This window comes from Megachile rotundata, chromosome 16 (genome assembly GCF_050947335.1).
Source record: "Megachile rotundata isolate GNS110a chromosome 16, iyMegRotu1, whole genome shotgun sequence".
NCBI classification, from domain to species: Eukaryota; Metazoa; Arthropoda; class Insecta; order Hymenoptera; family Megachilidae; genus Megachile; species Megachile rotundata.
The window spans coordinates 8,566,992-8,581,709 of NC_134998.1; the positions used below are offsets into that span (position 1 = coordinate 8,566,992).

Here is a 14,718-nt window from a genome sequence, read left to right on the forward strand (position 1 = left end):
TTGCAAATGGCGGTTTGGCGTCAGCTGAGAATATGGAGATTTGAAAGTTTGAGAATTTGGAAATTTGGTAATTCGGAAATTGAGAATTGGGGGTATGGAATTGGGTAATGTGGGAATTGGGGAATGTGGGAATTGGGGATTGTGGGAATTGGGGAATATGAGAATTGGGGATTGTGAGAATTGGGGAATGTGGGAATTGGGGTGTATGGCAATTGGGAGAATGGGAATTGGGGAATGTGGACTTGGGGAAAGTGGGAATTGGGGAATATGGGAAGTGGGGAGTGTGGGAATTGGGGAATGTGGAATTGGGAAAAGTGGAATTGGGGAATGTGGGAATTGGGGAATGTGGAAATTAGGAAAAGTGGAATCAGGGAATGTGAGAATTGGGAAATGTGGGAATTGTGGAATGTGGAATTAGAAAATGTAGGAATTGTGGAAAGTGGAATTGGGGAATGTGGGAATTGGGAAAAGTAGAATCGGGGAATGTGAAAATTGGGGAAAGTGAAATTAGAAAATGTGGGAATTGAGGAAAGTGGAATTGGGGAATGTGGGAATTGGGGAAAGTGGAATTAGGAAATTGGAAAATCGATAATCTGAAAATTTGTAAATATAGAAATTTACGGATGTAGAAATCTAAAGATACAGAAATTTACAAGTTCAAGAATCTCTAAATTTGGAAAATTGCAACCGTAACCAATCTAAACACAGCTCCAAGTGCCAACTCGTGACATCGGTATTGCACTTTTGGGCGCCATCTTAAATGTACACCGATTGCAAATGGCAGTTTGGCGTCAGCAGATATTTTTGTCGATTTTTCACGCGCCAACTCGCAGGTTGACATCGGTACATTCATTGGAAAAAAAAGAAGAATGAAATGAATGCGTGCACAGGTGCACCATTTTGATGTTTCTCGCTGACGACATTATCTGAAGTTATCTCAAAAAATAATTTTGTTCCAAGGAATTTCCAATAATTCTTAATGTAGATAGGTTAATGTTCTCGAGTACGTTTACGTGATTTTCCATGTGCGACTTTGCAGATCCTCATTTTCCAATGTTACAATACAGGTTATCAAGCGAGAGAACATTGACTGGCCACCATGAATTTTGTCCGGGACTTCGCATCGACCACCATCTTGGTCTTCCTCGTGGCTGGACTTCAATTGGCAAGCGGGAACCAAGGTGATTGCTGACCTACGTAAAAATTAGATAAAATAACCTTAGTTACAAGAAACATTCTTATCTTCGAGAAATAAATTAAATTGAAATGATTTAGAAGCATCGTTATTGAAATATACATACACCTAGCTAAAAGTCATATAGAAACAAAATCGATAGTCTGATAGTTTCCTTCATTTACCGTCCATTCGTCGATTAAACCTAAACTTCATTACACAGAACCAATAACACGAGACAATGGAAGCGTTTCCCTCGACGACTACCGTTTACCAAAAACGATCATCCCCGTCAATTACGAGATTATGCTCATGCCAAGACTATCAGGTGACTTCGGGTTCAACGGCATCGTACGCATCAAGGCGGTGGTACAAGAAGCGACCGACATCGTAATCGTTCATAAAGGAAGCCTCACCGTAACGAAGGCCACCGTTACCAACCTATTGAACAACGTATCCGTGAATGTACAGAATCCACCGATATATAACAACGTTACAGAGAAATATGCGCTTAAACTCGAAGAACCACTCGCTAAGGGAATGAATATTTCCATCAACTTCGAGTACAGTGGAAAACTCAGGGATGACATGATCGGATTCTACAGGAGCTCCTATGTCGACGCCGAAGGAAAGATTAGGTGAATATTGTTGGGAGTCTTTAGGACAATAATGGGCAACACTTAGTACACCTAGCATACTTAGTAACAATTACTAGTGCGTTATTCCTGTGATTCAACATGTCAGAGCTTGGTAGTTAGGCTGCGGGCACTTGGTGTGCCCATTACTGCCCTAGAGCTGGGTTCGTGAATAAAATGGGTAGTTATCAAGATAAATATGACGTAGGGATACATAGGGGACATAGTAGGATACATAAGGGGTATAGTAAGAAACATAGGAGGCACATTAGGATACAGGTGCACTGTATCCTAACCCACATTCCCCAATTTCACTTTTTCCAATTCCACATTCCCCAATTTCCATATTCCCCGATTCCACTTTCCCCAATTCCCACATTTCCCAATTCCCGCATTCCTCAATTCCTACATTCCCCAATTCCCACAAGACAGGTCTAACAGTGTCATATTACGATTTCATTCAATGTATTTCTAATCAAAGACCAACTGACTACTTTGATGATCCTATAGACTACTTTGTCAATCGGATTGACTTCAATACTCATCAGATTGTACATGTTTTTCAAAATCCAGGTGGATGGCGTCAACACAGTTCCAGACAGCACACGCGAGACACGCCTTCCCCTGCTTTGATGAGCCGAGTTTCAAGGCAACCTTCGTACTCAGGATCTTGAGATCCCCGGAATATACTTGCCTCAGCAACATGCCACTTCGTAATTCTGTTTCTGTGTAAGTTGTTCAAGAATATACTTAAGGTCATTGCAGTATACTACCTTGAGGATGTACTTTAAGGTCATTGTAGTATGCCAAGCTTGAGAATCTACTTTACGGTCATTGCAATATATAACCTTGAGGAGATGCTCATTATAACAAATTAAGCTAGAGAATTTACATCGAGTGAGCATATTAATCTTGAGGACATATCTGAAGGTCATAGTGTTAACTTTGAAACAGTACTTCAAAGTCATTGTAGTGTGTCAACCTTGAGGTCATTGCAATATATAACCTTGAGGAGAAGCTCATTATAATAAGTTGAGCTTGAGAATTTTTATCGAGTGAGCATATTAATCTTGAGAACCTATCTGAAGGTCGTAGTGTTAACCTTGAAACAGTGCTTCAAAGTCATTGTAGTGTGTCAAGCTCGAGGATATACCTTGAGGTCATTGCAATATATAACCTTGAGGAGATGCTCATTATAATAAGTTAACCTTGAGAATTTATATCGAGTGAGCATATTAATCTTGAGGACATATCTGAAGGTCATAGTGTTAACTTTGAAACAGTACTTCAAAGTCATTGTAGTGTGTCAACCTTGAGGTCATTGCAATATATAACCTTGAGGAGAAGCTCATTATAATAAGTTAACCTTGAGAATTTACATCGAGTGAGTATATTAATCTTGAGGACATATCTGAAGGTCATAGTGTTAACTTTGAAACAGTACTTCAAAGTCATTGTAGTGTGTCAACCTCGAGGATATACCTTGAGGTCATTGCGAAATATATAACCTTGAGGAGAAGCTCATTATAATAAGTTAACCTTGAGAATTTACATCGAGTGAGCATATTAATCTTGAGGACGTATCTGAAGGTCATAGTGTTAACCTTGAAACAGTGCTTCAAAGTCATTGTAGTGTGTCAAGCTCGAGGATATACCTTGAGGTCATTGCGAAATATATAACCTTGAGGAGAAGCTCATTATAATAAGTTAAGCTTGAGAATTTATATCGAGTGAGCATATTAATCTTGAGGACATATTTGAAGGTCGTAGTGTTAACCTTGAAACAGTGCTTCAAAGTCATTGTAGTGTGTCAAGCTCGAGGATATACCTTGAGGTCATTGCGAAATATATAACCTTGAGGAGAAGCTCATTATAATAAGTTAACCTTGAGAATTTACATCGAGTGAGCATATTAATCTTGAGGACGTATCTGAAGGTCATAGTGTTAACCTTGAAACAGTGCTTCAAAGTCATTGTAGTGTGTCAAGCTCGAGGATATACCTTGAGGTCATTGCGAAATATATAACCTTGAGGAGAAGCTCATTATAATAAGTTAAGCTTGAGAATTTATATCGAGTGAGCATATTAATCTTGAGGACATATTTGAAGGTCGTAGTGTTAACCTTGAAACAGTGCTTCAAAGTCATTGTAGTGTGTCAAGCTCGAGGATATACCTTGAGGTCATTGCGAAATATATAACCTTGAGGAGAAGCTCATTATAATAAGTTAACCTTGAGAATTTACATCGAGTGAGTATATTAATCTTGAGAACATATCTGAAGGTCATAGTGTTAACTTTGAAACAGTACTTCAAAGTCATTGTACTGTGTCAACCTTGAGGATATACCTTGAGATCATTATAATATATAACCTTGAGGAGATGCTCATTATAATAAGTTAAGTTTGAGAATTTCCATCGAGTGAGCATATTAATCTTGAGGACGTATCTGAAGGTCGTAGTGTTAACCTTGAAACAGTACTTCAAAGTCATTGTACTGTGTCAACCTTGAGGGTATACCTTGAGGTCATTGCGAAATATATAACCTTGAGGAGAAGCTCATTATAATAAGTTAAGCTTGAGAATTTACATTGAGTGAGCATATTAATCTTGAGAACGTATCTGAAGGTTATAGTGTTAACCTTGAAACAGTACTTCAAAGTCATTGTACTGTGTCAACCTTGAGAATATACCTTGAGGTCATTGGAATGAGTTAACCTAAAGAATATACCTCAAGGTCCTTGCAACGTGTCAACCTTGAGAATATACCTTGAAGTTATTGCAACGAGTCAACCTAAAGAATACACCTCAAGGTCCTTGCAACGTGTCAACCTTGAGAACATACCTCAAAAACCTCACTCAACCTCAAACCCACACCCAAAGCTCACACAAGTCAATAAATCCTCCTTTTCCTCCACAGGAATCAAATCTGGGACGAATTCGAGCAAAGCATCCCCATGTCCACCTACCTAGTCGCCTTCATCGTCTCCGACTTCAAGAGCTACAAAACCGGTAACTTCAGCGTATGGGCGCGACCCAACGCCATCGAGCAAGCCAGATACGCTCTGGACGTAGGTCCACGTGGTCTCCGAAGCCTCTCCAACTTCTTCAAACAAGATTACCAGCTCCCGAAAATGGACATGGTGGCTGTACCTGACTTCTCGGCCGGAGCTATGGAGAACTGGGGTCTCATCACCTATAGGGAGACCAGGCTACTGCGCGATGAAGCTTCAACTTCGGATGCTGTGACTCAGACTATAGCTTCCGTGATCGTTCACGAGCTGACGCATATGTGGTTCGGGAATATGATCACGCCGGAATGGTGGAGCTATCTGTGGCTGAGCGAGGCGTTCGCTAGGTACTTCCAGTACTTTGGGACTGCTATGGTGAGTTCATGTTGAGGTGTTTCGGTATGATGTGTATGTATGAGGTAGTTCAGTAATTTGGGACTGCTATGGTGAGTCCATGTTGATGTGGTTAGGTATGATGTGTATGTATGAGGTAGTCCAGTAATTTGGAACTGCTATGGTGAGTCCATGTTGATGTGGTTAGGTATAATGTACATATACAATGTACTCCAGTACTTTGGAACTGCAATGATAACTCCATGATCTGTTCATATACAATGTACATGTACAATGTAGTCCAGTACTTTGGAACCGTGATGCTAAGTCCATGATCTGTTCATATACAATATACATATACAATGTACTCCAGTACTTTGGAACTGCAATGATAACTCCATGATCTGTTCATATACAATGAACATATACAATGTAGCCCAGTACTTTGGAACTGCAATGATAGCTCCATGATCTGTTCATATACAATGTTCATATACAATGTACTCCAGTACTTTGGAACTGCAATGATAATTCCATGATCTGTTCATATACAATGTACATGTATAATGTAGTCCAGTACTTTGGAGCTGCAATGATAATTCCATGATCTGTTCATGTACAATGTACATGTACAATGTAGTCCAGTACTTTGGAACTGCACTGATATCTCCATGATCTGTTCATATACAATGTAGTCCAGTACTTTGGAGCTGCAATGATACCTCCATGATCTGTTCATATACAATGTACATATACAATGTAGTCCAGTACTTTGGAGCTGCAATGATAATTCCATGATCTGTTCATGTACAATGTACATGTACAATGTAGTCCAGTACTTTAGAATTGCAATGATAGCTCCATTATCTGTTCATATACAACGTACATATACAATGTACTCCAGTACTTTGGAACTGCAATGATAATTCCATGATCTGTTCATATACAACGTACATATACAATGTAGTCCACTACTTTGGAACTGCAATGATAACTCCATGATCTGTTCATGTACAACATACATGTACAATATACTCCAGTACTTTGGAGCTGCAATGATAACTCTATGATCCGTCCACATACAAAGCTCACTAATATTTAAAATTTGATAGATTGAGCCGACATGGAACATGGACCAGCAGTTCGTTGTGGAGCAGCACCAAACCGCCTACGCTTCAGACGGCGTCGAGTCGTCGCAGCCGATGACTCGCGAGGTTTCAAACTCGCAGCACCTTAGCTCCATAGGGGACACCATAACGTATAACAAGGGCGGTAGCATCGTGAGGATGATGAATCTTGTTTTTGGACCGGACTTGTTCCAGGCTGTACTGCAAAATTATCTTAAGAACAAGTGAGTATCTAGTTCTTACTAGTACTTTGGTACTTTGGTAGCTATGATGGTATATGATACCCTGGATAGTAGCAAGCTTCATGTGAGCTCTCATATATGATGACACGTATGAACATATGTAAAATTTTTCGTATGCAGTCATTGTATGACTTTGGCAATTAGATACACATGATCCAATTGATGCAATGATTTGTACATTGATGGAAGAATGGCAGGTAGCTTTTACATATGATTTTACATATGAAGTCATTGTATGACTTTGATAATTAGATACACATGATCAAATTGATGCAATGATTTGTACATTGATGGAAGTATGGCAGCTAGCTTTTACATATGAAGTCATTGTATGAGTTTGACATATAGATACACATAATCAAATTGTTGCAATGATGATTTGTACATAATTGAAATGATTTGTACATTGATGGAAGTATAACAGGTAGCTTGAACAATGAAACTCTAAATATGGACACCTAACCTAACCTAACCTAACTTAACCTAAACAAATCTTGTGACAATTGCAGCAAAGAGGTGAAGGTAGCTCGTCCAGGGGACCTCTGGAGAGAGTTGCAAAACGAGATAAACAGTCGTAAGATGCAATTAAACACCACTGTTGCTGAGATCATGACCACGTGGACGGAGCAAGCAGGATACCCTGTGGTGACAGTGACCCTCGACAAACAGGGAGTAGCGAGTGTGACGCAGAAACGTTTCCTTCTGAGGAATTTGAAATCGACTTCGACAAACTCGACGTGGTGGATACCCCTCACTTGGAGCACGGATAAAGCAGGGTTTAGCAGCTTGCAGCCGGGGTATTGGTTGAGCAAGGCGCAGGATAAAGTTGTCGTTGGGAATAACACGGAATGGGTGATATTCAATGTTCAGTCTTCTGGTAAGTGGCGTTGGGATGTTGGAGGGGATATGGAGAATGTGGGGATTTAGGAGTGAGGGGATTTGGGGATATAGGGAATTTGGGATGTTTTAGGATTTTGGGGTTTGCAGAATTTGGGGAATTGTTAGATTTGGAGATTTGGGGTTTTGGGAATATAGGGAATTTAGGAAGTTCCAGAATTTTGGGACTTGGAGAATTTGGGGAATTTTTGGATTTGGAGATTTGGGGTTTTGGAAATATAGGGAATTTGGGAAGTTCCAGAATTTTGGTATTTGGAGGATTTGGGGATTTTTTGGATTTGGAAATTTAGGTATTTGGGCATATAGGGAATTTGTAAATGTGAGAATTTGGGGATATGGGGAATTTACCCATGTGAGAATTTGGGGATATAGGGGATTTACCCATGTGAGAAATTTGCGATATAGGGAATTTGCAAATGTGAGAATTTGGGGATATGGGGAATTTACCCATGTGAGAATTTGGGGATATGGGTAATATAACCATGTGAGAAATTTGGGATATAGGGGATTCACCCATGTGAGAAATTTGGAATATAGGGAATTTGCAAATTTGGGAATTTGGAGATTTAAGAATTTGGAATATAGGGAATTTGTAAGTGTCAGAATTTGGGGATATGGGGAATTTACCCATGTAAGAAATTTGAGATATAGGGGATTTACCCATATGAGAAATTAGAGATAAATGAAATTTACAAATGTAGGAATTTGAAGATTTATGTATTTGAGAATATAGGAATTTCTAGGGAATTTTTTTATGGAAACCATCCAAAGAACGTAAGAATCTGAAGATTTGTAAATTTATAAATATACAGATATGCATTTAAGAAAATTTGAATATTCAAAGATTTGGTAATTTTGCTAACATAGGGATTTATGGGATATGCTTACGGAAGGCTAATGACATTCGGTGATAAGAAAACGACAGAAAAGTGCAAAAAGATTTCGTTTATCGAGATAGGATTTTTTGACACGCACTGATAAAGTTTAATTAAATATTGTGCTCGATAATGGTACATGTCACACTGATAACTTATCTATCCGCTTCTATGTGGATCATTCGAGCGTTTGATGATAATGATCGTTATCTGGTATATACAAGAAATTGCACATTTCTGGTGTGCTATAGAATTCTCTACAATTTAAAATACGAAGAATGAATAACTTTAATAAAAAATTCAACTAACGCGTAGTAATTCGACACGTGGTAATTCGGTGCGTAGTAACTCGACGCGTGGTAATTCGACGCGTGGTAATTCTACGCGTGGTACTTCAACACGCAGTAATTCCACACGTGGTAATTCGACGCGTGGTAATTTAACACACAGTAATTCCACGCGTGGTAATTCCACACGTGGTAATTCGACGCATGGTAATCCAACACGTGGCAATACCACGCTTGGTAATTCGATGCGTGGTAATTCGACGCGTGGTAATTTGACGCGCGGTAATTCAACACATAGTAATTCCACGCGTGGTAATTCCACACGTGGTAATTCGACGCATGGTAATCCAACACGTAGCAATACCACGCTTGGTAATTCGATGCGTGGTAATTTGACGCGTGGTAATTCAATGCGTGGTAATTCAATGCGTGGTAATTCGACGCGTGGTAACTTGACGCGTGGTAATTTAACACATAGTAATTCCACGCGTGGTAATTCCACACGTGGTAATTCGACGCATGGTAATCCAACACGTGGCAATACCACGCTTGGTAATTCGATGCGTGGTAATTCGACGCGTGGTAATTTGACGCGCGGTAATTCAACACATAGTAATTCCACGCGTGGTAATTCCACACGTGGTAATTCGACGCATGGTAATCCAACACGTAGCAATACCACGCTTGGTAATTCGATGCGTGGTAATTTGACGCGTGGTAATTCAATGCGTGGTAATTCAATGCGTGGTAATTCGACGCGTGGTAACTTGACGCGTGGTAATTTAACACATAGTAATTCCACGCGTGGTAATTCCACACGTGGTAATTCGACGCATGGTAATCCAACACGTGGCAATACCACGCTTGGTAATTCGATGCGTGGTAATTCGACGCGTGGTAATTTGACGCGTGGTAATTCAACACATAGTAATTCCACGCGTGGTAATTCCACACGTGGTAATTCGACGCATGGTAATCCAACACGTAGCAATACCACGCTTGGTAATTCGATGCGTGGTAATTTGACGCGTGGTAATTCAATGCGTGGTAATTCAATGCGTGGTAATTCGACGCGTGGTAACTTGACGCGTGGTAATTTAACACATAGTAATTCCACGCGTGGTAATTCCACACGTGGTAATTCGACGCATGGTAATCCAACACGTAGCAATACCACGCTTGGTAATTCGATGCGTGGTAATTCGACGCGTGGTAATAAAACGCGTGGTAATTCGATGCGTGGTAATTCGACGCGTGGTAATTCGACGCGTGGTAATTCAATGCGTGGTAATTCGATGCGTGGTAATTCGACACGTGGTAATTCGACGCGTGGTAATTCAACGCGTGCTACTTCAACACGTATTAATTCCATTCATAGTAATTCGACGCGTGGTAATTTAACACAGCAACTCCGCGCGTGATAATTCCTACTCATGCGCAGACGCTAGTGCGCAGCCTCAAGCCAGCGTCTGCGCGTGCGCAATCCTCGCGCCCTGATTGGTCCGATGTTTTTCCTTAATAATTCAAAAACGAAGCTGCGCACCCCATTCCTGAAAAGGAAAATCTTATTCAAAATCAGCTCCCCCTTATTTCAAGAACACTAATTGTAACACCCTGTATAATATAAAACTTTTCTCAAGCTTTAAATTTGTATAGACGATTGTTCAATTGCACGTTGCAGGTTTCTACCGAGTGAATTACGACAACGAATCCTGGTACCGAATTTTCGAAACACTGAACAGTAAAAAGTACGAGAATATTCATGTGCTTAATCGAGCAGCACTGGTCGATGACGCTCTGAATCTAGCCAGGGCTGGTTTGCTATCGTATAACACGACGTTAGACGGCCTCCGATATCTGAAATTGGAAACAAATTATTTGCCTTTCAAGTCTGCGCTTACTGGACTCTCGTACCTCGATCAGAGGCTATCTGGACATGCTGTGTATTATGCGAAGTTTAAGGTTCGTTCAGTAATTAAATAACTATGTCATTATCCGAATTATTTCCATTTAGAAATGTGACCATTTGAAAAGTAATAAATTGTAAAGTTATTAATCGCGGTCATATAATGAGAGTATTATTGTTGCAGGAATTCGTCCTCCTTCTTATAAAAAATAGATACGAGGAACTGGGATATGTAGACAAGCCATCTGACGATAGACTGACAGTGTTATTGAGAGCTGAACTGAATAAATGGGCCTGCAATTATGGACACGAGGGATGTGTTAAAACTTTCACGAATATGTTCCAGCAATGGCGGAAAGATAATACTGCAACGTGAGAAAACTTATAAAAAAACTTATAAAAGCTTAAAAACATGAAGCAACAATTAATTATTATTAACATTTTTCCGCAGAATTAAGGCTAATCAGAGATCAGTGGCATATTGCATGGGCGTGAAACACGGAACCAAAGAGGACTGGGACTTCTTATGGAATCAATATTTCAACTCGAACTCCGGCAATGAGCAGGCAACTATAATGCAGGCTCTTGGATGCACCACTAATTCTACGATCTTAGAACAGTAAATAGTTTGTCTAAAAATTTTATAAATAATTTAGTTGGCAATTTGGGAGATTTGGGAAATTAGGGAATTGGGGAATTAGAGAGTTGGGAAATTAGAGAGTTGGAAAATTAGGGAATTGGGGAATTAGGGAGTTAGGAAATTAGAGAGTTGGGAAATTAAAGAGTTGGGAAATTAGGGAATTGGGGAACTAGGGAGTTGGGAAATTAGAGAGTTGGGAAATTAGAGAGTTGGGAAATTAGAGAATTGGGAAATTAGAGAGTTGGGAAATTAGGGAATTCGGAAATTAGAGAGCTGGGAAATTAGGGAATTGGGGAATTAGAGAGTTGGGAAATTAGAGAGTTGGGAAATTAGAGAGTTGGAAAATTAGGGAATTGGGGAATTAGGGAGTTAGGAAATTAGAGAGTTGGGAAATTAAAGAGTTGGGAAATTAGGGAGTTGGGGAATTAGAGAGTTCGGATATTAGAGAGTTGGGAAATTAGGGAATTGGGGAACTAGGGAGTTGGGAAATTAGAGAGTTGGGAAATTAGAGAGTTGGGAAATTAGAGAATTGGGAAATTAGAGAGTTGGGAAATTAGGGAATTCGGAAATTAGAGAGCTGGGAAATTAGGGAATTGGGAAATTAGAGAATTGGGAAATTAGGAAATTGGGAAATTAGAGAGTTGGGAAATTAGGGAATTAGAGAGTTGGGAAATTAGAGAGTTGAGAAATTAGAGAATTGGGAAATTAGGAAATTGGGAAATTAGAGAGTTGGGAAATTAGGGAATTAGAGAGTTGGGAAATTAGAGAATTGGGAAATTAGAGAGTTGGGAAATTGGAGAGTTGGAAAATTAGAAAATTAGGAAATTAGAGAGTTGGGAAATTAAGAAATTGGGAAATTAGGTAATTAAGGAATCACCGTGGGCAACCGTATTCTGAATAAAAATAGTCGATATTTATATCGAATGACATATTTAATGATGCCAAATATTTAAAATAATACTAATATTTATATAATTGTTATTATAAATTCCAGATATCTTCTCTCGGCACTGCAAGGTTTCGAAGTGAGCAGAATCCGCAAGCAGGACGCCACTTCCGTGTTTTCTGCGGTTTACGGTACAGGAATGGCCGGTGCTGAGGTGGTGATGAATTTCGTCAACAAATATTACACCAAAATGCAGGAATAGTAAGTTTCAACTCTTAAAACAACATTTACCATTAATTCACCCCGTTAAAGTCACAATTTGAGACTATAATTAGAAACGTAGCAGACTCTTGTTATATTGCCATTTGTGTCACTACTGCTATTTGACTTTGAAAACTCACTAAGACAACAATTAGAGGGATTCAATAAAAAGTGGAGATTACAAAGTTTGACTACAAACTCCACATGCAGATTCAGCCTGTTTCGATATCTCAGTCGAGATTCAGTCTAGACGCTCTATCTATATCGCCGTTTTCCAGAATCTTCCATTCGTGCACTATGACGAGACTTTATGTCACTTTTTGGATTTTTTATATAATTCCACAATCATTCCAAAAGTTCAGAAACCTTGATTTCAAACTTACTTCCAGTGACGACGGTCTGGGTATGGTTTCAAGCGTTCTCTCTTCAGCGTCGCAACGTTTCTCCACCGAGCTCCTGGTCGACAAATTCGAGAACCTGATACAAAACCGCTCAGCGGAATTCAGCAGCATCTTAAAATCCCTGCAAAACGCGCTTCAAATAGCGAGATACGAGTTGTGGTGGTTCGAGGAGAACACAAAGGCCGTCATACCGTGGGTGGAGTCTTACCTCGAGGAAGAAAAAAGCGCGCCAGGAAACAACACCAGCGACACTACGGACTACCGTTTACCTAAAAGTTTAAGTCCCAAAAAGTACAATGTCTTGCTCGAGACCAACGTCGCCGAAGCAGAGAATTTCACGTTCCGGGGAGAAGTAGAAATCAGTGCTGTGGTCGCTGAGAAGACAGAAACGATCGTTTTGCATTCGTCGGATCTTGTCCACGAAAAAATTACTGTGCTCGTAGGAAGCAAAAATGTGCCAACGGTGGATACGAGTGTGGATACGAAATATGATTTCTTGAAGATCGAACTTGCTGAAGAGTTGCAAGTTGGACAGAATGTATCCATCTTTGTGACGTTTAAAGGGTACTTGAATGAAGACATGAGAGGATTTTATAGGAGCTCTTACTTTGACGATGATGGCAATATAAGGTATGTTTTGATATATTGGTAGTTAGTACCAATTTTTCAATTTTTCGACGCGTGGTAATTCGACGCGTGGTAATTTAACACATAGTAATTCCACGCGTGGTAATTCGACACGTGGTACTTCGACGCATGGTAATCCAACACGTAGCAATACCACGCTTGGTAATTCGATGCGTGGTAATTCGACGCGTGGTAATTCGATATGTGGTAATACGACGCGTGGTAATTCGATGCGTGGTAATTCGACGCGTGGTAATTCGACGCATGGTAATTCAACACGTAGCAATACCACGCTTGGTAATTCGATGCGTGGTAATTCGACGCGTGGTAATTCGACGCGTGGTAATTCGACGCATGGTAATTCAACACGTAGCAATACCACGCTTGGTAATTCGATGCGTGGTAATTCGATGCGTGGTAATTCGACGCGTGGTAATTCGACGCGTGGTAATTCGACGCATGGTAATCCAACACGTAGCAATACCATGCTTGGTTATTCGATGCGTGGTAATTCGATATGTGGTAATTCGACGCGTGGTAATTTAACACGTAGTAATTCCACGCGTGGTAATTCGACACGTGGTAATTCGACGCATGGTAATTCAACACGTAGCAATACCACGCTTGGTAATTCAATGCGTGGTAATTCGATGCGTGGTAATTCGACGCGTGGTAATTCGATGCGTTGTAATTCAATGCGTTGTAATTCGATGCGTGGTAATTTGACGCGTGGTAATTCGACGCGTGGTAATTCGATGCGTTGTAATTCGATGCGTGGTAATTCAATGCGTGGTAATTGGACGTGTGGTAATTCGACGCGTGGTAATTCATTGCGTGGTAATTCGATGCGTGGTAATTCGACGCGTGGTAATTCGATGCGTGGTAATTCGGCGCGTGGTAATTCGACGCGTGGTAATTCGATGCGTTGTAATTCGATGCGTGGTAATTCAATGCGTCGTAATTGGACGCGTGGTAATTCGACGCGTGGTAATTCGATGCGTGGTAATTCGACGCGTGGTAATTCGACGCATTGTAATTCGACGCGTGATGATTCGATGCGTTGTAATTTGACACGCGGTAATTCGATGCGTATTCCCTCTAACTTCCCAACTCCCTAAGTTCCCAATTTTCCAATTTCCCAACCACCTAATTTGCTAATTTAATCATTTCTTAATACAACTCCTCTTATTTTATAGTTGGTTAGCAGCAACACACTTGGAGCCAGTCGGAGCAAGAAAAGTGTTCCCCTGTTTCGACGAACCCGCAATGAAAGCGACATTCAACATTCAAGTCGTGGTACCACAACATTTTAGCGCAGTTAGTAATATGCCGATTAGTCTCATTGCGAATCAGACGTAAGTAATTTCTTATGACAAAATATACTAATTCTCTCACAATCAACCAGTTCTTAATAAAAA

The 14,718-nt window shown here is 40.2% G+C and overlaps 1 protein-coding gene across 3 annotated transcripts in view; it reads left to right on the plus strand.

Annotated features, from left to right (window-relative positions):
- Nucleotides 1–14,718, plus strand: part of LOC100874903 (uncharacterized) — a 28,559-nt gene that overhangs the window by 2,438 nt on the left and 11,403 nt on the right. The window contains exons 1-13 of one of the 3 annotated variants that reach the window (XM_076541658.1): nucleotides 893–1,003; nucleotides 1,068–1,181; nucleotides 1,398–1,812; nucleotides 2,383–2,538; nucleotides 4,728–5,193; nucleotides 6,264–6,502; nucleotides 7,030–7,397; nucleotides 10,261–10,541; nucleotides 10,670–10,857; nucleotides 10,937–11,104; nucleotides 12,120–12,272; nucleotides 12,662–13,303; nucleotides 14,497–14,655. In XM_076541658.1, coding sequence (XP_076397773.1) covers nucleotides 1,100–1,181; nucleotides 1,398–1,812; nucleotides 2,383–2,538; nucleotides 4,728–5,193; nucleotides 6,264–6,502; nucleotides 7,030–7,397; nucleotides 10,261–10,541; nucleotides 10,670–10,857; nucleotides 10,937–11,104; nucleotides 12,120–12,272; nucleotides 12,662–13,303; nucleotides 14,497–14,655 — 3,317 coding nt within the window. In that variant the 5' untranslated portion in view covers nucleotides 893–1,003; nucleotides 1,068–1,099. Of the gene's footprint in view, nucleotides 1–892; nucleotides 1,004–1,067; nucleotides 1,182–1,397; nucleotides 1,813–2,382; nucleotides 2,539–4,727; nucleotides 5,194–6,263; nucleotides 6,503–7,029; nucleotides 7,398–10,260; nucleotides 10,542–10,669; nucleotides 10,858–10,936; nucleotides 11,105–12,119; nucleotides 12,273–12,661; nucleotides 13,304–14,496; nucleotides 14,656–14,718 lie in introns of those variants that run through there. The other 2 variants (XM_076541659.1, XM_003706453.2) reach the window with 2 other exon arrangements.